Below are 23,826 nucleotides of genomic sequence, written 5' to 3' on the forward strand. Positions count from 1 at the left end.
AGTAAAGAAAGAAAGAAAGAAAGAAAGGGTAGACGGAAAGAAAGACAGATCCAAAGCAAACCATCCATTTGAATTCAGAAATATGTATATACACAACTCATTTCTGTTTTTCGGGGAAAAAAAAGCGTTCGCTCCCTTCTCTCGCAACGGGGAGCTTTCTGTCATAGTCCGGGTGAGGGGGGGGGGGGGGGGGGGGGGGGGGGGTGTTGGGAGGCGGGGGGGGGGCAGGAGTTAGAGTACTGCAGTTCTGCGGTCCATGTCAAAAGACCTGTGTTATACCAGTGTGTAGGATTTTGCGTAGGGGTTGTTACTCTGTTTCAGGTGTCCTCTTGAGTCCAGCAGAGACTCCTGGGAGCTACTGAGTTTGGCGGCCTGGGCGAGATCTCCAGGCTCCCGCTGGGGCAGTGTGGACGCAGTCCCCGGCTGCCACTGCTGCACCTCCCGGCTGGGCGGCCCCGAGGAAGAGGGGGTCTCAGCGGGCGTGGGCGCCAGCAGGGCGGGGCGTTTGAGTGTGCGGCTCTTCTGAGGCTCCAGGCACACCTGTCCCGTGGCCTCGCGACCAGACGACGGGGGCACGCCCCGGTTCAACAGGAAGTCCATGCGCAGGTAAGGGGGGAGGTGGACCAGTTCACCACCTGAGGAGGGGGAAGGGAAAAGGAGAGAGTCACCCAACGAATGGGAAATCAACAAATCATTTGCGTCAGTCTTTATCGCAAAAAATCGGTTACCACTGACGCCTGACTTTAGCGTATGTTTAAGTTTTTTCTACGGTGAAACCACTCTCTCAAAGTCATCAAAGGGGAAGGCAAAGAACTTTCCAGAAGCTCTCCACAATTACTTCTTTAGAGAAGAGAGCTCATGGGGAATCAGTATGCACGCTCTTCTCTGGTCTGATCTGCCCGACCCCAGATTTTACACGCGATTAATATCGAGCTAGCACATTGTCTGATTTCTGTGCCGTGCCAACCGATTAATCTATAGGAGCATAGAGATGAGTGGGCCTTAATTGCTGTTGTTTTCAATACAAAATAACTATCCTCTAGGGCAGGGGTGGTTTTTATCCTCTAGTCGACCTTGGAGACTGAATTACAGAGTCGAGGGCCAATGTTAATAATTTACAATGTATTAAATAGGACTTTATTAAGCCAGTAAAGATGATGAATGGTTAGTGGATTTAATCAAATTAAATATAGATTTAAGTTTGTCGTTCAGAACTCGTTATGAATGTATTTCTTCAAAAAAAGAAAAGAAAAGAAAAAAAAAAAAAATCTGTCACACTGTGGTCTCCGCAGGCAATGCTAATGCTACATTCTGTACGGACTGTTACATGAACAAAAGAAATGAAAAGATCAAACAAGAACGTCTAAATCTCCTGATTGGTTAAATGGTGTGATCGTGTCAAGCTGCTGTACTCCCAGATTAATCTGCCTGTGGGGGACAAAAAAAATCGGCATCTGTTTTTTATTGTTTTGATTTTATTTCTACGCGTCACACCAAACAAGAGAACTTCTGATCTCCTCGCAACCTTCCATTCGGGTTTAATTTCTCACAAACGTTTTAGTTCTCAATCACATAAGTATTTGACTGATTGAGGCCCAGACCTCTTGCGGTATCGCGATCCCACATTGAACCAAAAAAACGTTTTGAGCATAAGCCAAAGTCAGCGATATTAATATAGAGGTAAAGCCAATAGCCCATTAGGCCCAGACGGAAAAGAAGACCATTGACTAGAGTTAATCTAACATTCAGAGTCTCCATTGTGGTGGTTAAGTGCTGTTTTGTAATGGCGGGCCGATTTCATTTTGATGAGGGGTGACAGATAGCCCCTGTTTGCCCTCATCTTACAGCCCCACTCACCAACTGTTTTCAGTGGTTGTACAGTCCGGCCCGCATTAATTCACAATGAGGGGGTAACCTTAAACTTGGACCGGTAATACAAGCCCTGTCTAGCCCTCTATGTACCCTCTCCTCTCCCCGACACCTAGGCCCGGGAGGTCCAGACGGCCGGCGTGTCGGGTCTTTTAGATGCGGGTCTGGAGGAGGATGGTGTGGGTGGTGTGTATTACCACGGCAGCGTCCAGACACGGAGCAGTCAACAGTGCATTCGACACCAAGACCATACAGAACACAGGTGCGGACAGACCCGGTCAAATGAGGTAAGAGTGGAAAAGAACAGCTTTAGGCAAGCCTTCCACGCGAAAAACACCCTGTTACAGCAGCGCCAGCTCAGTATAACCGAATGTTACTAAAGATGAAGCTTAGTTTGACTATAAGTGCATTGGCCGATTCATCCTAATCCCTCTAACTGCCAGATGTGCACCTTTGTTTCCTAGCACTGAAACTAAATAGTACTTTGAAATACGATGACCTAGCGATACAGCTTAACTCAAATGCTAGACAGACGATTACAAATTGAACTAATTTAACGAATTGGCCATTTAACTAGATGAAATAAAACTAAAAAAAAATATATTATTAATAATTCATCCCATTATACTGCAAAAAAAAGATAAAAACATACAAAAAGAGGCTTCCAAAACCCCTCTAAAAAAAAATCTATCATCTTTTGGTTGTAGGACCTGAGACTCAGGCAGAATGGATTTTGACTGGAAAAGGCGCGTCTGGCTCCGCTGACTCTGTCGCGTGCTCTGACTCCGCTGTCGCGTGCTCTGACTCACCGGGTCTGTGGGCTTTGGGCACGGCCATGTTCATGACCCGGCTGGCATCCTGAGGTTTGGGGGGCGAGGCGGTGAAGCGGCAGATGCCCGACTCGGACGGGGTGCTGGACGTCAGGCTGTCGGTGTAGTCGTTGGTGCCGGCGGTCATCTGCTCGGACGAGGTGTCGGAGATGAAACACTCCGTGATGGTGAACTTGGCGTGTCTGAGCTGCTCCTCCATTTTGGCGTGCTCGTACGCGCGGGCCAGCTCCTCGTATGTGGATGAGGCACTCTCTGTAGACACCATGCTGCTCCGCGCACGGTCTGCACGAGTAAACACGTAAACATGTCAACATGTAAACACGTAAACATGTAAAGGCAATTCATGCAGTTTACAGTCAAGACAAACTGTATACTTGCAGGATTCCTCAATTAGTTCTGTCACCCATATATTTTTCTATTGACTATGCAAGTGTCTATTCACAGTATGGGAGTAAAACCAATGGTACCGTCATAGTTATGGAACTCTAGGATTCCAGATGACATAACTGTTTACAGATTCTGTGACTCTCAAAAGTTTCATATGGTATGCTGACAGCTGGAGGCTGTTCTCAAATTCCCTGTGCTAAGTCTGTCTCAAACTGATCGATATGTTTACGCCATATTATTTTACAGGCTGTGTAGAAGGCAGCTGCATTTGTTTGTGTGTGTGTGTGTGTGTGTACATGTTTGTGTGTGAGTGTGTGTGTGGTGTGTGTGTGTGTGTGTGTGTGTGTGTGTGTGTGCATGTGTATGTGCGTGTGTATGTTTGTGTGTGTGTGCACTTGTTTGTATGTGTGTGTGTGTGCGTGTGCATGTTTATGTGTATGTGTATGTGTGTGTGCGTACATGTGTGCAGGTGCGTGTGAATGTGTGTGTGTGTGTGTGTGTGTGTGTGTGTGTGTGTGTGTGTGTGTGCACTTGTGTGTGTGTGCATGTTTGTGTGTGTGTGTGTGTGTGTCTGTACCTGTGTCCTGAGAGGGACTGACGCTGTAGCTGTCACTCTCTTTGTCCACAGAGCCGGTGGCGCGGGGTGTGGGCAGTCTCCAGTCGGTGGTCAGCGTGTGAGAGGAAACAGGTGGGTGTGGCCTGTTCAGGGTCCACTGGCTAGCGTAGCGGCTACGTGTGGCAGGGCCTGCTTTAGCTGTTCGACGGGCAGTAGGGTCTGGGTGACGCAGCGAAACACAGAAGCATGAGGACACGGTGGACAAAAGGACCGACAAACTGCTCCAAACTACGACTTCATCTTTTCACCCAGACTGAACTGATCCTTGGGCTCAAACCAAGATCTGACAGTTTGCATTAATTTGAAAATCGACGCATACTTGTACTTCACAGTAGCCGTGCAGCCACCTGACAGAAAATAAATGAACTGAGGATAGAAGTCTGAGTGTCTGACAGTATCTTGACGTTAGAATACACACAAGATGCTTATGCTAGCGAACAACAAAATATCAATACATGGAGATTTAACAATAAAGGCCTTCAAGAGTTTAATTTATCGTACCTATCCACCTCTGCAAAACCTTTGCGTTTCACCAGTACCACCATCCAAACAAAGTTTAATTAAACGGCCTTGGGGTTCTGATGAGGAACGGTTTCTCTGGACTCCAAAGTGGGTGAGGACACTGTAATTCTATCAGAATGTGGAGGGGAATTTGTTTAGCTGTCAGGGTAGGATCGGCCTGAATCAGCAGACGCGCTCAGCACCGTTACAACGGCTGAGTGACTGGAATCGGTGGACGTGTCAGGTGGGGAGAGCAGGCTCTCTACTCTTAATCAGTTCAGCTTCACTGGAGCTCAGCCCAACCTCCCTATAGGGTCTCATATATATGGCCTCCATCAGCAATAACACTGGCTTTAACACACGCGCACACACACGCACGCACGCACACATGCACACATGTACACTCAGGCACACACACACACATGCACACGCACGCACACGTACACTCAGGCACACACACACACACACACACATATACACTCAGGCACACACACGCACGCACACACACGCACACACACACACGTACACACATACGTACACACACACATGTACACTCAGGCACACACACGCACACACACACGCACACACACACACAATGTCGACGCAAAGCAAAACGAAACCACATTAACAAGACACACAGCGGGTTATACGATATTAAAAAAAAAGCAGTCAGATATGGGAAATTCTTTACTTTAATACGCGCTTCCGATTTCACTCAGGAGTGTAATTCAATATCACAACCCCACACTCGATGGTGCATGTCCGTCTTATTTGGAGTTACTCTACACACGCACGAGGAGTGGAATCATGTTTTTTTTTTTTTTCTTTCTTCCTACACACAACCTATGGGGCTCGTTTTTCCTTTCAAAGATACGCTGTCCGTAGATACAAGAAGAAATGACCTTCAACTTGATTTAAACACTAACACACCATTCAGTTCATTTTGCCTGTCGGGAGTGCAGACACTGCATTTGATAGCACTGTACCTCACTCCTTGATACTGTGTATGCTCTAAGGGTTTTTTACAGCGGCCCAGGTTTGGGGGGGGGGGGGGGGGGGGGGGGGGGGGGGGTGGGGGGGGGGTTCAGCGCTTACTTGTTCCGGGCCGCGCGTCTGACACGTCCACCAGGGGCCCCGTGGCCTGGGACAGGGATTGGTAGTGGACCGTATGCGTGACCGTGGACGATTTCTGTTTGGATGTCTCCCCGAAGTCATTATCTGTCAGCAGCACCGTGGACCTGTCGTCTACAGAGAAAGACATTGAAAACAACAACGACAAAAAAAAAAAAAAAAAAAGAAAAGAGTGAGAGAAAGATAGAGAAGATGATTGAGAGAGATGAGGCAATGAGGAGGGAGTGAGTGTGTGCATATTCTCATGTGAGGCTGTGATCAGCGATGACCTCATCTTAACTGCGCTCTCTGCTCCTACATTCCAACAGGGAAGCAAACACTACTGTAGTCTGTTCTGATGACTGAGTTCGTTTGGTTAGTCAGGCTAACCAAGGCCAAACTGACAAAGAAACACTGTGAAAGAGGCGTTTGATAAAGGTCCGAGAGGAGTTAATCATTATATGAAAACAAAACGCGATCAGTAAAGGGAAGGCCAGTGGGAAACGGCACAGCAGTGTGATATTACCCTCTTAGAAATCAAACACACACATAGTTATGTTCTATGAAGCCGTTTGGAAAGTGAGTTCACGGTAAACATTACAAATCAGAGTCGCACTGTATGCCCTAAGAATAAATGACAAAAGCTGTTCTTAACGCAATTAGAATATTGTGTGACTTTGTCAAATATAAATATTATAAATACTGTTATAAATATGGACAAATAACGAGTTCCCTGAGGGTGTGTGCGCTGTATGGTTCGATGGTGTAAAACATGTCGCGCCTGTGGCCTGATGGGAAGTCTCATGCAGACGGTCGTTTGTTCAGCGGTCCACGGTGAGGGGCGGAGGGGACTCACCGATTGTCTCCATAGTGTCTCTCTCTTCGATGAGAAGCTGAGCTCTGGGGATGTCAATGTGCATCCTCAATGTCTGCTGCTGCTTATTCACCGTGTCTGGAGTCCTGGTGTTCTTACTATAAAAAAAAAAAAAATCAGACAATACAGAATTTCATATTCACTGTGTCTGGAGTCCTGGGGTTCTTACTAAAAAAAATCAGACAAAACAGCATTTCATATTCAAAGAGTGATGCGCTTTTTCAATAAAACAACAGCTCTTTAAATGCCTAAATAAAGGTAAAAGACAAACATCTTCCTTTTAAAGACCGGGAACAACAGAATCAAATAAAATGTATTGGTACAAATAATTTTCTTTAGATTATAAAGCTGAAAGATGGACAAGACTGGTTTGATTTCATGCTCAGTGCATGTAAAATTTAAGTGTTTTTTTGTGTGCATGTGTGTGTGCGTGTGAGCAACACAACAGCGAAAACTGTGGGTGATGTAAGCGCTATTTCAGCGTTAATATTAATGAACTCTCACTAGACTGAATGCAATTCTGAAAGCCCTGGAAACCAGTACCATCTCACGCACACCGTAACTGTAAAAACCAGTACTATCTCACGCACACCGTAACTGTAAAAACCAGTACCATCTCGGTAACTGTAAAGGTCTACATGAAATATGAAACGACTCTGTGACATGAGCTCTGTGTGGCTCCGAGAAACTCAGCGCTCGCAGAAAACACGACGCAGTATCGCGTCGTCAGCCGCGCACTTACTCCGCTAAACTGTTTCAGAGCCGTTTTCACTTACCTCATCAACATCTCAGCCAAGCTTTTGGCATCTGTAAAATAAAAAAAAAACAGAAACATATAGAGACACAAAATGTAACCCACTGTACTGGAAAACTCACAAATGTTATCATTACAGGAACACGATCGGTTTCTCCAGTGCTGTATGGCTCTGTGTTTCAGTCACTGTAATTGCATTTCCAAAGTGGGGAGTGGGGTGCTGGAGCTGCTCGTTTTAACGGATTAGCTCCATTAAGATCTTACAGACACACGAGGACCTTACATTACATGTGGTATGTCAGCCTGGGATGATACATATTACAAGCTTTTACAAGCACAGCGGAGTGGAACATAGCATTTTTGTTTTCCACAAGCAGAGGTATCAGAGCTAATGCTGTTACTTATTGAGTTTTAAACAGCGAGTAAGTGCGTGTGTCTCCATATGTGTGTGTGTGTGTGGGTGTGTGCACGTGTGTGTGTATGTGTATGTGTGTGTCTGTCTGCTTTCAAATGTGTGTGTGTGTGTCTCCATATGTGTGTGTGTGTGTGTGTGTGTGTGTGTCTGTCTGCTTTCAAATGTGTGTGTGTGTGTGTGTCTGTCTGCTTTCAAATGTGTGTGTGTGTGTGTTTGTGTGTGTGTGTGTCTGTCTGCTTTCAAATATGTGTGTGTGTGTGTGTCTATATATGCGTATGTGTGTGTCTGTCTGCTTTCAAATGTGTGTGAGTGTGTATGTGTGTGTGTATGCGTGTGTGTATGCGTGTGTGTGTGTGTGTGTGTGGGTGTCCACTGACCGCGTAACCTCTTCAGTCTCTGCTCCCTCCTCCTCCTCCTCAGCACCAGCAGGACGATGAAGACCATGGCGATAACCACCAGGATACAGATTATGGTCACCATCATCTTCAGGCCCTCGTTCCCGCGCCTGTTCTCCTGACTCAGGTCCACTTTCTTTGGCAGGGGTGCGATGGTACCTGTGGGAAAACCAAGAGGACCATACTTTACCCTCGAAACTCTCTATCACTGACAAACACATACAGATTGGATTCTGGCGGTAGGAACGCTGCCTAATGTCGTGTGCACGGATTCAGTTTTTTTTCCCCCCCCGTATATCACGTTTGCAAAATACATCAGATTCTAGGGATCCTCCAAACATCACCTATAGCAGAGGAACATATGAAATCTTTATGAAAGAGCATAGTATTAGTCAACTCAAATTAAAACAGCATAGTAGACTCCTTCACTGTATACTAGTGTGTCTGATTCAACAAAATTCAATCATCTCCATATTCATTTAATCTTAATTTTACTAAGACCATCTTTCTCAGTAATACGCCAATATTAACAACACCACTAATTATTATTTAATGAGCGCACTACAAATTTTAAACAGCTATCAATTATTCATATCCATAATATATTCTTAATCATGAGATATTTAATTTTCCTAAATAATCATCTTTTTTTTTTTTCCCCTCAACAGCCAAATCACCGACGGGTCATATCAGAGCTGAGACGAGTCGAACCAAAAAAAAAAGTTCAACGCCGAAGGCGCCGGGGGTGAAGCGACTCACTGCCGTCGACGTTGAGCGTGGCGAACAGGACCCTCTTCTCGGCCGTCCCTGCGCTGTTTCCCACCCTCATCTGGAGCTCGTACCACGTGGCCTCCTGCAGGTCGTACAGGACGTGGCTCTTGGTCAGCGAGGCCCGCTGGACCATGGTCCACACCGCCGTGTCCACCGGCCGGTACTCCAGCGTGAAGGACGTGATTGGGCAGCCGCCGTTGTTCCAGCCAATCAGGTTGAGCTCCACCCGGGAAGAGTTGATGCTGGAGAAGAGCTCGTGGTCTTTGGCGAACTGCGGCTCTGAGGATTTTTAACGGATGTGTGAGGAGAGAGCAAGGACAGTTAGCAGTGGGAGGTTTTTGGTTAGACACTTTGGAGGGAGAATATACTAAAGAAAAGGCAGAAAATAGAGAAAAGGGAGAAAAATCGCACATTTATGGAATATAGATATATTGTCGTTTTATCTATTTTGTATCAATTACACTATGCTGATTTCAGGACATTATAGTACATATCTCACTCAAACAATGAATATGATCTAAAAATCTATGTTTCCCTGTGTTTTTTTGTTTATTTCTGATTTACTATTTACATTATTCCACACACACAGTGTCTGCAGAAACTCTGAGAGTCCTGCTGTTCTGTTCTGGAGGGACGTGCTATGAGTCAGTAAAAAGAGCCCAGTGAATGCCTGTGTTTATGGACAAACTGTCATGACGACTGCATAGTAAACAACAAACCTTTTCCATGGGTTTTAGCTTCGATGATCTCACTGATGCGTCCTGGGCCAACTCCATTGTGAGCGGTCAAGGTGAACTTGTACCAGGTGCCGCATTTCAGATTCTCCAGACGGTACGAGCGTTCGCTGGGGCTTATGGGAAAACTGCCCCACTCCTCGCTGTTGTCTTCAGAGTACTGCAGTATGTAGCCTGAACGGAAGAGAGACAGTTACCAACAACACACCAGCGCTGACTGTCACACATCGCCAGAAATGACGTCTCTAACTCGGCGCGTTTCGCTCTTGGGAAAATAAACGCTTTCTTAAGTTCCTTAGCAACGTGGGTTGATCATGTCTTCGTTAACTAGTCTGCATAGCGTCGAGACTCTATGCAGGGTTTTCAGCAGTCAGCATAAAACATAATATACGACTTATAGATCAGGTTTTCCTTAAAACGCTGCTTTTACTGTGGCAAGAGTTAAAAAAGGCTGATGAGAGTGCAAAAGCCGGCATACAATAAAACTCCCAAGATCCCGCGGTGGTAATACATTTATATTTCGAGTTTCTGACACGTCTGGGCGGTACTTTGATTGCGGTACTCCCACTTCAAACCGAGATAAATTACTCTGGACCCGATCCAATTACTGGCCCTTTTTTTTTTTAAAGAACTTAAATCTGTCTCTTTTGATTCTGCTCCACTTACTCCTTTCAGCCTTTGAGCGTTTTTTTTTTCTAAATTGTTCCCTTGTTCTTTTTCAATCTTTAAATATTTCATGGTCTCACCATCCTTTTCTCCGAAGATGATAACTAAATTCAGAAGTGTAAGATATCATACTGTCTCCCCAATGAGAAACTATAATTTTTTTTTTTTTTGAACAGGATCACGGTTTAATTGTTGGTTCAGGGGCCATGGTCAGTGTCCTTACCTCGGATGGAGCTCCCCCCATTGTCTCCGGGTATCCAGGACAACGTGATGGAGGTGGTGGTGGTTTTGGTCACGGTCAGCCGTGGCTGATCAGGTGGAACTATAGACAAGAAAAAAAGTTCAGCATCCAAGTTTCATATGACTCATTTTGGCCCATTCACAGAATTAAACAATAATAATAATAAATAATAATAATACTCATGAAGACTAGAATCTAAATATAATGACTCATCATCAAGCACTCAGAGGTGTGATAAGTAATGTCGACTCAACACTACCAAAGTCCCAGGTCTGTCAGAGACTCACCTTGAACCTGCAGATTTAACATGATCTCATCAGACCCCCAGTTGTTACTGGCGACACAGCTGTAGTACCCAGAATCCTCTGCTTTCACCGTCCGAATGACAAAGCTGCCGTTACTATGGACACTCCGTCGACCGTCGATGAGAACTGGAGCTGGGGTACCGTTGCTGAGAAAGAGTCAAGACAAATCTCAGTGGACGATGAAGATGTAGCAGTTTGATACAATATTAAAAGTACACGATTCTGCCATGAATTAAAACCTTTTAGTGTTACATCGAGGTATAGCATTGTAAAATAACTGTTCCTTTCAACTGGAGCTGTGTATAAAATGCACTGCTAAGCTGAACAGCGCTGTCATGTCAGACCATGGTATAGCACACCATGGTATAGCATTACAACAGACAACTGCAGCAAAACACAGAGCTAAAACATTATGGCATAACGATGGGTCAGAACAGCTCTGCATAATGTTACAATGTAACATGGAAGATTATCAAAATGATTCAATGTTACGCTGAATGATATTACAATGTAACATTTCAGAATATCACTGTGAACTAACACACAAGCACACCAGGATGTTAAGACTTTATGCTGTAACACAGAGGAGTAACATTGCAGTAGGACGGTGCATTCACACTGAATAACAACAGTGAAAAATATCACTGTCTGGAACAATACCACTGTACACTACTGCAGGATAACACTGTTTTGTGAAAATGCAGCTATGGGCGGACACTGAGGTCCGACAGTGACCTTTAACCCTGTGCTGTGAGATTTGCACTCACTTTCCTTTCAGCCATTTAATGGTGGGAGGGGGATCTCCCACGGCTTTACAGGGCAGCACGATGTCTCTCATCCACGGAGTCGTCACAGTGCCACTGAACGTCAGGATCCTGGCCGGAGCTGAAAGAGACAAACACATTATACAATACGTGTTAATAAGCCCTCCAGCAAACTGTTTTATTTAAGGTTCCGCAGTTTGAATTTTTAACTTAAAGTTTCAACTTAGAGTTCCCTGTAAGAGAGGTGGGCAACGCTAAGATGAGTGCGAATCTTATTCCGACAGTTTATTCAACCGTACCTTTGGCCAGAGGTTCCACGGTGACGATCTCGCTGGCGTTCCCTCGCCCGGCTGCCGTCACGGCAACCACCCAGATGCTGTATTGCCAGTTATGGTTCAGGTTAGTCAAGCGTCTGAAGTACACGTCAGGGGCGGCCTCAAACTCACTGATCACCTGCAGTGCCATAAACAGTCAGTCAGAGAACAGAGAGAGCGAGGATGATGTCCACTAACACCAGTTCCCTTAAATGCATCCTTAGGACTTTATCTCTACTCGATGAGAAAAATACCTGGCAAACAACAAGGTTTTTTTCTGTTCAGTTTTTTTTGAGTATGAGAATATCCTGGACCTTTAAGGTTTATTTCTAGTACGTTTTGTTTTTTAACAGAGGTTCAGACTAAGCTTCTAAAGCCATAATGTGGTAGAGCGCTTGGTACAGTCTCATGTGTTGGCCTCACACAAAGATATGAAGGTCATGAATTCAAAGCTTGTTTCAACGCAAGTAAAGAAGCCATCGTCCTTTGGGAACCCTTAACCTTAAATCAGCTAAATAAAAAAACAAGTTTCAGTCCTTCTCACACTGGAGCTGTGTATAAAATGCACTGCTGAGCTGAACAGTGCTGTCATGTTACACCGTGGTATAGCACTGCAGTAAAACTGTGCAGTATTGACCAAATCGTATTGCTCTACGACACCACACCTGCATCACGTTACGCTTTAACATTACAACAGACAAACCGCAGGCAAAACACAGAGCAAAAACATTACGGCACAACGATGGGTCAGAACAGTTCTGCATAACATTACGACATCACACATTTCCATATTTGCTGCCACCATATGTGGTGCAGATCCAGATGCAATACAGCGGTTCGCTAAAGGGCTGGGCGTGTCACTCCGGTGTGACGTTATGTGACCGACGCGCCCCGGGACGTCTAGCCGAAGTAAACGAGAGGTAAAAAAAAAAAAAAAAAACCCAAAAAAGGAAGCCGCACCGTGGGGTAAGGGTTGGAACAGAAGACGATGTACTTCCGGATGATTCCGTTCAGCTTGAGCGGAGGCAACCAGGAAACAAACACCACGGAACTGGTGGAGGCTGCCGCTTTTACCCCTGCAGGAGGTCCAGGAACTGTAGGGAAAGGAGAAAACGGAACGTCAACGGTTTTCGCCGCCTCTTTATCGACCCGTACGGCTTTTTTTTTCGAATTTTTGGATCAGAACACCCTCCGTGGTGATCCGGAACCACGTGCGGGGAACAGAGGTTTGAGTCTCACCGTCCTCTTTGGTTCGGGTGAAGATCTGTTCGCTGCGGACCCCGTCCCCTGCGCGGGTGAAGGCCAGGACCTGGATGCTGTAGTTGGTGTATTTCTCCAGTCCATCCAGTTCCAGGGAAGGCTTAATGGTCGTAACGTTCCTGATCTCTCCCAGCTCTAACATAAGACAGACGAAAGATAAAAACATAAAAAAAAAAGATGTGGATTAATGTATGTGAACATACACGTGAAAGGAAGTATGAATATGGATTTGGATCAATACAGATATTGTTAGTGTACATCTGAGAAAAAAAAAAAACACACAGATAGAGCTTAACACAGATTCAGTTGGATGCATGGAAGGCAAAACAAAAGATTTCGAGAGGTTTGGCACAATAATTTCCTCACTTCGGTCGATAACAATACAGCCTGATTCACAAATGAGCCACAAAGTACTCACTGTAGTACACGTGTGCAAAAAAGTCACAAATAAAACCTGTACAACTGACTAATGTCATTTGGCAATTGATCCCGGAGTGAGGAACCGGTCCTCTAAGCATTTAACCTGATTAGCCAAGTCATAATGCCTAATCTGAACTTGTTTGCTCTTTCCACCACACATTCAATGGCTAAACGTTCACTGTATATGGTGCACAGTGACCATCAGTTATGATTCCTGGAGAGAGACCGAAAGACGAAGAGATGGCCCGTTCTGGGACGAGGACAAGCGCGCGTGCGTGTACCGCGCAGCGACTGTATTTAACGTCGGAGCCCTGGTCTTCTGCAGCTGCCCTTCAACTCTTTGTCCCGCAGGAACGGGGCCTCGACCGGGGCCGACGCTGAGTTATTGCAGTTGAATTATTAATAGGCCTGTGCAGCAACCCTGGAAACCTGCCACGGGACACTCTGCGGCGTCGCCACTTTGGCCCCCGACGACACGCGCATTAATCTCGGCTTTAAATGATTAAACAATGAAAAAAAAAATGAACGAACGAACGAACGAACGTGCTCGCGTGAACCTGGGAAGCCGTCGGGGGAACCTGGCTGGGTGTGAGGAGACGCAGTACAGGGCTAGGCTCTGGGTACACTTACACCATGACTAGTACACTAGACACCAGAACTACTGCTTTAGTGAGGATAGCTGCATCTGCTGACAAGAACATTCTTTGTTTTAAAAAGTCCCCTCTTCCTGTTGCTGCTTAAATCATAAACTAATACATACGCAGCTTAATTAATGAGGAATGGGCTTGAAAGATTAAGGCATCAATTTCAGATAAAGCCCACAACATATTTTTGTAAAATAGAAAAAAACATAACTATCATAGTATCTAACTATTAGATATAACTATCCAGTTACAAGTTAACTAAGCTAAGCTCACACATGTTAGATAGATGAGAGAGTATCAACACCTAGAATACTTTTGACACAAACTTTGCAGTCAACTGAAGTAGTTCTTCTCATTAACAACTAGAGTTTATACCACAGCCTCCCCTAGTGGTGATTTCTGGTAAAAATTCACTCCGCATTAATGAATGGAGATCTTATGAAACTCTCAGGAGGCAGGTTGAAAAACCCTGTGGGGGAACATGGCAACCTGCCTATTGTGAACATTTTATGACATAAATTTTTAAAGAATTCACTCTAATTGACCATTATTCAGAGCTTTCAGAAGCACAAATAATAACACCCTAACATGCCTTACTCACACCTACTGTGTTCTTCTCCACCTACTCCCCTACCTCTGTCTTGAGAGAAAACTCACACTTACTGCTTGCTCTTTAAACAGATATAATACTTAGTGCTTACTCATAGGTCTCTCACTATACTGGAGCTTGAATTGTTTCCCCACTTGTAAGTCGCTTTGGATAAAAAAGCGTCAGCTAAATAAATGTAATGTAATGTAAATTACAGATTGCATGACTGTGTTGACAGTGTGAGATTATTTGCCTGTATTCTGCATATTGGATTATATGCTTAATTTGTTTCGGATTAGAGCGGAGTTCACCGAAAAGTTACGATTTTCAGTCTGCTTGTCAGACACATGGTTGGTTCTGTTAAGTCTGGATTAACTCAACCGAAGGTCAGTCTTTTTCTGCTAAGAAGATTTTTGTAAAAGAAAGACTGCAGGGGTCAAGACTGAAAGAACGACTTCAGGTGTCGGTCTAGACTTACAGACCTTTGGAAATGTTCTGTACCATTCTGAATCCCGCTGCGTCATTACCAGTGCAGAGAGGAACACAGACGTGTCGAGACCTAAAATCTCAAAGTAAAGGTACGCTCCCTGAAACCTCAAACGCAAACCTGATCAAATTCTTGCCGATGCACAAGTCATTTGACTTGCTGAACTGTAGTGACGCTTAGTAGTTCATTTCAAAAAGCATCAAGCATTCCACTCTAATCCTCAGACCACTGAACCAAAAAGAGTGGTTCTAGAATGTGCCACAGTTCCAGAATTCCGTGTGCATTAGAATTCCAGTCGAGTGCAGAGGCAGTTGAGGTCTTTTATTTTTTAAAGATCAATGAATTTGTTTCTGAATTCTCCTCATGCAGCCACTCCCTTTGAAAGCTTTTAAAACTGCAGGCAGTAGACGGCACTCTCAGGAGCGAGGGGAGCTCACCTCCGTCAGGTAAATTGGCCCAGTAGATGACGCGGTAACCTAGCAACATGCCATTAAGAGCCTCTTTGGGAAGGGTGGCCCAGGAGAGAGAGATGGACTCTGGTGTGGTTGCCGTGATGACGATATTCTCGGGAGGTCGGCTGGGAACTGCAAGAGTAAGATGCCGTCGTGGTTAATTTACAAAAAAAAAAAAATTTACAAAAAAACAAACAAACCAACTAAAAAACAACAACATTCCTGCTAAACGGTTACCAATAAAAAAGATACCAATAAAAAGCTAGAGGATTGTAGTCTTGCCTTTGTATTGTGCTTTTGAACTGTGATACTACATCGGGGCAAATTTAAACCAGTTTCTCTCTTTTTCCCCCTCCCGCTTTCTGTCCAATCTTGTTTACAGAAAAAAAAAAAACAGTAAAAAAAACAAAAAAAACAATTTAATGCTCTAATCGAACTGTGCCGTTGTGTTCGGCTTAAACCCAGGCCGTTTGCGCGGGAAGACGTTTCGGGGTACCGACCGTCCTCCAGGGTGGTGATGGTGACCTCCTCTGACGTCGGCCCCATGCCTGCCCGGTTGGCCGCCTGCACCCGGACCTCGTACTGGGTGTACTTCTTCAGATTGTCCAGAGTGATGGTCTCTATGTCGCCGGTGGTGTCCACGTTGATGGTGTTGTACTGGGGGCTTCCTCCCGTTCCGTATTCCCGGTAACACACCTGGTAGCTCCGAATCAGACCGTTCTGAAGGTGCTTGTGTGGAGGCTGAGGGGTAGAGTGACAGTTGAACATTACTCAGTCTTCGAGTGATATCAGTAAGGTATACACAAACATAAAACAAAACAAAAAAAAAGAGGGATTTATTTATACAGATTTTTGTAACACGAAAGGGGTGACTACACAGATTATGGAAAATGTTCCATCTCATTATTTCATACCTTTCCAAGCACTGTGTAACTGTGTAATCATATTAATCAAGCAGTTGATATTACCATGCTGTATAAATGACTTCTGCGTCACAATATTAAAGAAATGCATTCACAATCTGTATCCAATACAAAGATATTTTGAGTCACTACCAAAGTTATAGCAGTCTCTGTTCGTTGGCAAACACACAAAAGGTGCCGCGGATGCTAACAGCTACGCGAGTAAACTCGGGTCAGAAAACTGGGGCAATTAGTGGCTCATCCGTACACTGCGGCCTACGACCGCCATATGACTTTACCTTCCACGTGACTTTGATGCTTTGAGAAGATATTGCCTCCAGCTGCACGTCCTGTGGAACGCCATCCGGAGCTACAGTCAAACACACAATCACGTTAGACCGCAGGGAGACTCCGTGCCCTAACGGCATGCTGCCAATAGGTGGCAGCATAGAGCTTCAAATCTGAATTTTGAGAAGAGGCATTTATGCCATAACAACCTCATAAAGAGAAAGAAATATTTCACATTTCAAACGCAAATGTCCTCAGGGCAAGGTGGAACACATTAAAAATATAACCTATATATATATATGCATATGCGTATGTTTGAGAGAGAGCACGTGTGTGTGTGGGTTTGTGTGTCTGAGTGTGTGCCTTTGTGTCTGTGTGAGTGTGTGTGTGTGAGTCTGTGTGTGTGTGTGTGTGTGTGTGTGTGTGCACGTGCATATGTGTGTGGTTCTGTGTGTGTGAAATACTTATCACACACTCAGACACAAAATGTCAGAATACAGACATCTACATTGTCGCTTTTAAATGCGGTATATGACAGATACTGGAAAAATCTCCACTAATAATCAAGTGCGTGTAGACAAACCACCTCCATACATTAACATTACTGGCATAAGCGTCAGACTACCCTTTACCTAAAACACAACCTGCACTCGTTAAAGTAAATAAAAAAAAGGTTTAGTTCTGCAGTGTAGCTGCACCTCAGTCTTTATTTGTAAATTCAGTTGTATCTGTTCAATAAATACAATTATCGTTGGGTACTGACTGATGGATGCAGAACATATGGAAGCCCAGGAAGCTGTGCGATGCTGAAACCGTACATCAGTGTTCAGGAGAGAGCACACAGAACTGTACAAGAGCTGCTTTGTCAGCCCGGCAATTAGGAGCTATTTTAGGGACTTATTTGCCCATGTTAAATCTTGACAGCTTATAATTTTACAGAGTGCAAGTGGCACCTGCATGAATTGCTACTATATCTGACAGAGCACAGCGAGTTAGACCCAGATAGATGTGCATCTGCAGCTGTGAGCGGGAGATCTCCGAGACATAATCAAAACCAAAGACGACCGGTTTGGTTCCTTTTTTGGTTTTTTTTTTTTTTCTTTTCACGGATGCGTTCTTGTGTGCTTACACAACTGAAGTTGTATCTGCACAGAACATGAGGCGATTGTGGCTTTTCGCTGAGGGTTGGCTCAAATCAAAGGAACGTGATGACGTGTGTTAACGTAACATATCCGTGTTCGCTCGTCCTGTTTTATACTGTGACGGAAATGGAATAGATCATTTTTGCTCAGAAAGCACCCTGAAGATCTGATGTTTAAGTCGAATGTTTTTTATACAAACGCTCAGTCAAATGAGTCGTTTGGTAAAAAAAAAAAACGCATTCGTAAACATTCCGGGAACGTTCCGAAAACGCTACAGACAATGTCGATGACTGTTCACTGTGTCTGCAGGGCTCGGGGATTAGACGCTCGGTCTTACGGGCTTCGTCGGTCGTGATGGTCAGCTCGTTACTGGGCCTGCTCTCGCCGATCTGGTTCTTGGCGAACATGCGGATGTTGTAGGTGGAGGCCGGGTGAAGCTCGATGATGGTGGCCTGGTTCAGCTGGGGAGAGACGTCTTTGGTTGTCTGGGACGAGGCCCAGGAGGCTACAGGGAACAAACGAGACCGGAGAGAGAGAGAGAGAGAGAGACTTCAGAAGAGAAACCAACAAGGCCTGGAAGGATGCGTTTATTGGAGTTATTATGATAAGCAGCGTCATAATCAGTGTCGTGAGCCTTAAGTGAGACTTGGGTGGTGTTGTTGCATGAAACACAGGATAAACGTAATGTCATCAGTTCTCTCTCTGGTGTCTCTGCATATCCCTTTTGTCATCCGGAAACATGTGAAAACGTTAGCGTCGACGGAACACATCTGATCCTCAAACTGCCAGTCTCCGTTAGCATTAAACCTTACCATCTAACCAGTCATGTTATCTTAACCAGTCATCTTATCTTATCTTACGATGGGTCTTATTTTATCTTATCTTACCCACCTCACCCGGTAAACAAAATGTTCACCTCTCGATCCGGCACAAACACATGGTAAGCTTCTTCTCCATACAGAAGAACCATCCAGAGCATTGAGAGAGCAGACATTACACTCAAACTGATGGTAACTTACCTGATTTATTCTTGTAATTGATGTCGTAGCCCGTGATGGGACTGTTGCCATCAAAGCCCATTGTCCAACGCAGAGCAATAGTCCTGTCCCGCACCTCTCGGATCTCCACGTTAGGGGGGTCCGGGCGCTCTTTAGGGACAAAACATGAGAGCGATAATGAAAGATGAAGCAAAAATGTTGGGTAAAAACGAGGAAATAATTCAGAAAACACGTCACAGGACATGTTCCAGGATCAACTCTATAGACAGACAAAAACGGGATTTTTTAGTCTAGTAGGATAATGAGTGCGAAACTCGTGTTCAGAAATAAAAACTTGTTTGGAGTTATATCTGGATGTCTATGATTAGAGTGAATCTTTAAAGATGAATATGATGGATATATATTATATATGGAATCTCAATTTACATTGCAGCTACAGAAGTTCTGAGACAGACTTAACACACGGTTCCTCTGACATTTCTTACCCTGCACAGTCAACTGAATGATTCCCTTATCTTCGCCATAGGAGTTGATCGCAATGCAGGAGAAGAATCCGGAATCTTCTCTGACCGTGTGGAGTATCTGTGGACAAGAAACAACAACTGGTCAGAGATTTTTGAGAAAAAAAAAACAAAAAAGTCGCCTTTTATGTGACTTCAGAGACTCACAAACCCAATTCAACACAATGCCCACAGAAAAAAAAAAAAAGAGCAAATGTATTTGTTGTCAGTGTAGATTGTAGGGGTATATTATTCTCTACAGCGTGGTCTGACTCTGAGCAATAGAAACGCATTAAGATTAAACAGTCTTACTCCTACCTCGCCTGATATTCCAGGTTCTGAGAAATCCAGCTAATTCTGTGAGCAGTTTATCATGAAACTGTGGGTATGTGTGTGTGTGTGTGTGTGTGTGTGTATGATTGGGGGGGGGGGCTTTGCAGCTTACCTGCAGGGTGGATATAACCTCATCGCCCGCCTCCTTGACCGTGACCACGTATCGACTCATATCTGGGTTAATGATGTGGGACTCCTTCTCCCATCGCACCTTAATGGGTTTCTCACCATACGCCGTACAGCTCATCTCTGTCATATGACCCTGTTCCGCCAGCGTGGTGTTAGGGTACGACTTGATCATGGCAGGGACTGAGAGAAAGAGAGAGAGAGAGAGAGAAAATAAACATTTACTGATGAGTCTGAGCTTGTTAAATATGGAGATGACAGCCGTTTTAATGTTTTAGTTGCTTTGGTTCAACACTGAGTGGTGCAATTAGTGCAATGCAACTCAAAATGATATGACATACACACTCACTCACACTCACTCACACACACGCATACACACACACACACACACACACACACACACACACAGACTGTGTTTGAGTATTTGAGAGAACTATTAAAATAACTACAGTCTGATTCTCTTACACTGGACTTGAGGACAAGATTGTGATTTACCAAAAAAAAAAAAAAAAAAACAGAGAGAGAGAGGGTGAGGGGGGGGGGGGGGTATTTTGAATAGCATCAAAACATGTATACACATATACACATATGCACATTAGCATTTACTAAACACAGACAATACACACACTTTATTTATCTCATCATACACGCTCCATCTTTTCTCCCTGTTATGATATATTCTGTGAAATACTACAGACCACTCCTTGTTAAGACATTCTCATGTTTCCCTTCCTTACGAGTGTCCAAATTTCCCTCACCAAACGAGAAAAACCAAAACATGTTTTGTTTTGTTGTTTTTTTTAAAAAAAGTGTTATCATGTGGAAAGAGAACTCATTGTGTCCTCTGAAAACACCCCACTGAGAGTACCCATGATGCCACTGCGTGTTTGTTGTCATACAAAACAAGCAAATAAACAAACAAACAAGCAAGCAAGCAAAAAAAAAAAAAAAAAACAGGCCTCAGTGTAAACAGTCCACTCTGGAAAACTGCCTGGTGACTGACAGAGACAATCCTCAGTCATGTCTGAATCAGGCTAACGCAGAGTCAAATGTGAACTGAATGATCTGGGTCAAACCTGATCTGGGTCAACATGGGTGTCAGCTCTCTGGAACATACAACTTATCTGAAATTACACAGAACCTTCACTCACATACTTGTGGAGTCCATACGACATCTCCAGTTCTTCTTGGTCTCAGATCCGTTTCAGGATCAAAGCCATGATGGTGCTCTATGTCCTGCATTACGATGGTTAATATGCGATATGTCAGGGTGTCCGGCTGTATCAGCACAAACACGCTGAAATCTGTACTTCTCTTCACCGAAAACGAGCCTCTTCCAGAACTAATAATGCATTACCTCTGCACCAGTGACTGTGCATGTCCAAACTGATAGTCTGGCCAGTGGACGGCGGTTTGAAATTCCTCCCGACAGAAGCGTGGCTGGAACCCCCCCAAAACGATGATATAATTGAGGTTTTCTAGCTTCACTGTTTCTGCAGTTTACAGTACCGCGGAAGTAACACTCAATGCAAGGCTTGCATTGCGGGTTGTTTTTTTGTTTGTTTTTTTCTAAACACAAAGAGAAGTAGGAATCCTATTTCCATCTACTCGGTGTTCATTTTTTGGAGATCAGTGTGTGTGTCAGCCGGGGCTGTGTGAAGCAGAGCTGATACTCTGCGCGGAGCCTGACACCACAGACCTGTTTCACAGTCTGGAAGCTTTGCACTGCAGGAGAAAACATGAAAGCAACAGTGGGCCAGTCCTCTCCTGTCTTCCAAAACCTGTCTGGAACCTTGTTACCCCGGAGCGCTGTGAATGTGATCTCTCCCCCTCTGTCTCTCTCTCTGTCTCTCTCTCTCTCTGGCTGTCTCGTCCCCCAGTAGGTTCGGTTATGATTAAATAATGAGCTTACTTTGATTATTCATATAGATCAGACAAGAAGTACCCCTCACATCCTAGGCTACTGCTGTCTCATTCACCTACAGTAAGCACCCTTACTGTCTCAGAATGTACATGCACACACACGCACATGCACACACACACACACACAAACACACACAAACGCACGCACGCACGTATGCGCCCACATCCACACCCACATCCACCTACCCACCCACCGACACATACAGTGTCTCCTAGGCATTGCTAAGTTAGCCAGGATCTGAAAGCTGCAGTAAGAGCTGTAGCCTGGTAGAGGTTGGGGTGGAGAGAGGTGAACGCGCTGACATGATCGAGTGTGTCAGACGGAGGTCTGCGAACGTTTAGGGCTCATCTCTTATTCACTCTCAAGCCCCGCGCCTAGGCGCCACACAAGAGAACGCTGATTTATTTTGCATGACAACTATGAATTTTAAGTGAGGCACATTAAAAAAATCCCCTCCTCTGCCTTCTCTAAATGTTTCTGCTCTTTAACTGAGCGTATTTTCTCAGAAGATCTGAGACCTCCGGGCCGCGCAACTCCCGCTCCCCCGGCGCAGTGCACACACGCGCGCGGAACGATAGCGCTCCATCTGACGACAACAGCAAGTGTGGTGAGGATGAAGCCCGCCCTTTTGTATTTTTTTTTTTCCCTCTCTTTTTTTCCACTACACCAACAAACGACCCGCTCTTATTATCTCATGCTGTGCCGACACCGAGTGCACGAATTTCTCTGTGATCAGCACATTTTCCTCAGATAAGCACGGAGGGGAAACGTCAGCCACACTTTTTGTTTAGCAACTCCACTCTGTAGATGCCAGAAAGGCAGCGAACGCTGCTTTAGGTATGACAAGCTTTTGCCGTCAAACTGAGTACGGCGCGAAACAAAGATGAAACATAAAGACGGGAATCAGGTCTGCCTAAAAATCTCCCCAGTTGACACCTGGCATAATAAGTGAATTGGTTACTGTTAAGAACAAAAGAGTGTAGACAGTCTCAGTGCTATACTTGGTGACGGCTGTAAAGGGACTCTAGGCAAGCAACCGTTATTCCCCTAACGGTTCAGTTGATATATATTTTTAATATCGAGCGATATAATGGGCTTGTAAAATAAAGAAACTGTGGTGGTGATGACAGGCAAATCCTCGCGTCTAAGAGAATCTACTTAGGCCTACTAATTCAACGGTCACATATTACCACAGAGATAATATTACCTTCGTCACGAACGGAACAGGTTGGGTGATTTGTTTCCTTGAAAAAATAGCGAGAATTTTTCGAACAAACATAGCCTCCATACACACAGAGGTAACTTTTAAATCTTAGAAAGAGATAAAATGGCCCCTCTCTGCAGTCGCCTGCACTTTTCAGGAGAATACAAAAAAATCACACTCATCGTGAACTGTCAAATGACTTTGCGTTAATGTGAGGAAGACGGGTTGTCAGTGAGGGAGGGATACAATTTCTCATCTTTCTACTTGGATTTTGCATCTAAGGACCACAAAGCCACTCGCTTGTGGGGGAAAAATGGAGCCAACAAACAAATGAAAATGTAACAACCTCTACCTTTGGAAACACAGAGTGACATTAAGTGAAGAACTGGCGGGTTGACATGTAGCAAGAGCAAACACAAACACACACACACACACTGGCCAATGATGCATGCATGGTCTTCATTGCTCTTTGTTCTCTGTTCAGTCATGCGAGTAAACAGGCTTTTTTTTTTTTTTTTTTTTTTAGCAGTTTAGGGCTTAAAAAGCATGAAATATGGTCTTTTGATGAATGACAGCAGTATAGATGAACTGGTCTGATGACTAAGCATCACTGATGCTGTCATACAATCTGGTGAATATTCACACTGCGAAGCCAAACTATTAGCACTTACATCAAAAGCCATGTCCCTAATTGTGCGAACTCCACACATTCTCCCCACAAATCAAAACACTACCATCAAAATACAGCAAACATTGCACTAATTTGTGAATTACTCCAGTATATTTCTTTTTTCTGACATCAGTACATTTTGTGTGTGTGAGTGTGTGTGTGTGTGTGCGTGTGTGTGTGTTTGTTTGTTTGTTTTTTTTGTCATGCGGCTGCACTTGTACGCTGCTGGTATTTTGCATTGTGTTGGATACTCCATTGGCCATACAGTATGTATATGAGGATGAGTGTGTGATTTACTGTGATCTTGCTCCCAGTGACTCTGAGTCTGCTAGGGTTAGCAG

At 44.5% G+C, this 23,826-nt stretch overlaps 1 protein-coding gene across 2 annotated transcripts in view; it reads right to left on the bottom strand.

Annotated features, from left to right (window-relative positions):
- Nucleotides 1-240: 240 nt before the first annotated feature.
- Nucleotides 241-23,826, bottom strand: part of dscamb (Down syndrome cell adhesion molecule b) — a 79,835-nt gene continuing 56,249 nt past the window's right edge. Inside the window, exons 10-31 of one of the 2 annotated variants that reach the window (XM_030776666.1) lie at nucleotides 19,674-19,870; nucleotides 19,214-19,310; nucleotides 18,750-18,878; nucleotides 18,068-18,235; nucleotides 16,600-16,670; nucleotides 15,899-16,139; nucleotides 15,384-15,530; nucleotides 12,786-12,941; nucleotides 12,507-12,640; nucleotides 11,532-11,685; nucleotides 11,236-11,353; nucleotides 10,451-10,614; nucleotides 10,146-10,244; nucleotides 9,242-9,430; nucleotides 8,511-8,801; nucleotides 7,734-7,910; nucleotides 6,964-6,994; nucleotides 6,170-6,285; nucleotides 5,299-5,448; nucleotides 3,664-3,861; nucleotides 2,679-2,981; nucleotides 241-635 (exon numbers count right to left, since the gene is read on the bottom strand). In XM_030776666.1, coding sequence (XP_030632526.1) covers nucleotides 274-635; nucleotides 2,679-2,981; nucleotides 3,664-3,861; nucleotides 5,299-5,448; nucleotides 6,170-6,285; nucleotides 6,964-6,994; nucleotides 7,734-7,910; nucleotides 8,511-8,801; nucleotides 9,242-9,430; nucleotides 10,146-10,244; nucleotides 10,451-10,614; nucleotides 11,236-11,353; nucleotides 11,532-11,685; nucleotides 12,507-12,640; nucleotides 12,786-12,941; nucleotides 15,384-15,530; nucleotides 15,899-16,139; nucleotides 16,600-16,670; nucleotides 18,068-18,235; nucleotides 18,750-18,878; nucleotides 19,214-19,310; nucleotides 19,674-19,870 — 3,692 coding nt within the window. In that variant the 3' untranslated portion in view covers nucleotides 241-273. Of the gene's footprint in view, nucleotides 636-2,675; nucleotides 2,982-3,663; nucleotides 3,862-5,298; nucleotides 5,449-6,169; nucleotides 6,286-6,963; nucleotides 6,995-7,733; nucleotides 7,911-8,510; nucleotides 8,802-9,241; nucleotides 9,431-10,145; nucleotides 10,245-10,450; nucleotides 10,615-11,235; nucleotides 11,354-11,531; nucleotides 11,686-12,506; nucleotides 12,641-12,785; nucleotides 12,942-15,383; nucleotides 15,531-15,898; nucleotides 16,140-16,599; nucleotides 16,671-18,067; nucleotides 18,236-18,749; nucleotides 18,879-19,213; nucleotides 19,311-19,673; nucleotides 19,871-23,826 lie in introns of both variants that reach the window. The other variant, XM_030776667.1, reaches the window with a different exon arrangement.

This window comes from Chanos chanos, chromosome 6 (genome assembly GCF_902362185.1).
Source record: "Chanos chanos chromosome 6, fChaCha1.1, whole genome shotgun sequence".
NCBI lineage: Eukaryota > Metazoa > Chordata > Actinopteri > Gonorynchiformes > Chanidae > Chanos > Chanos chanos.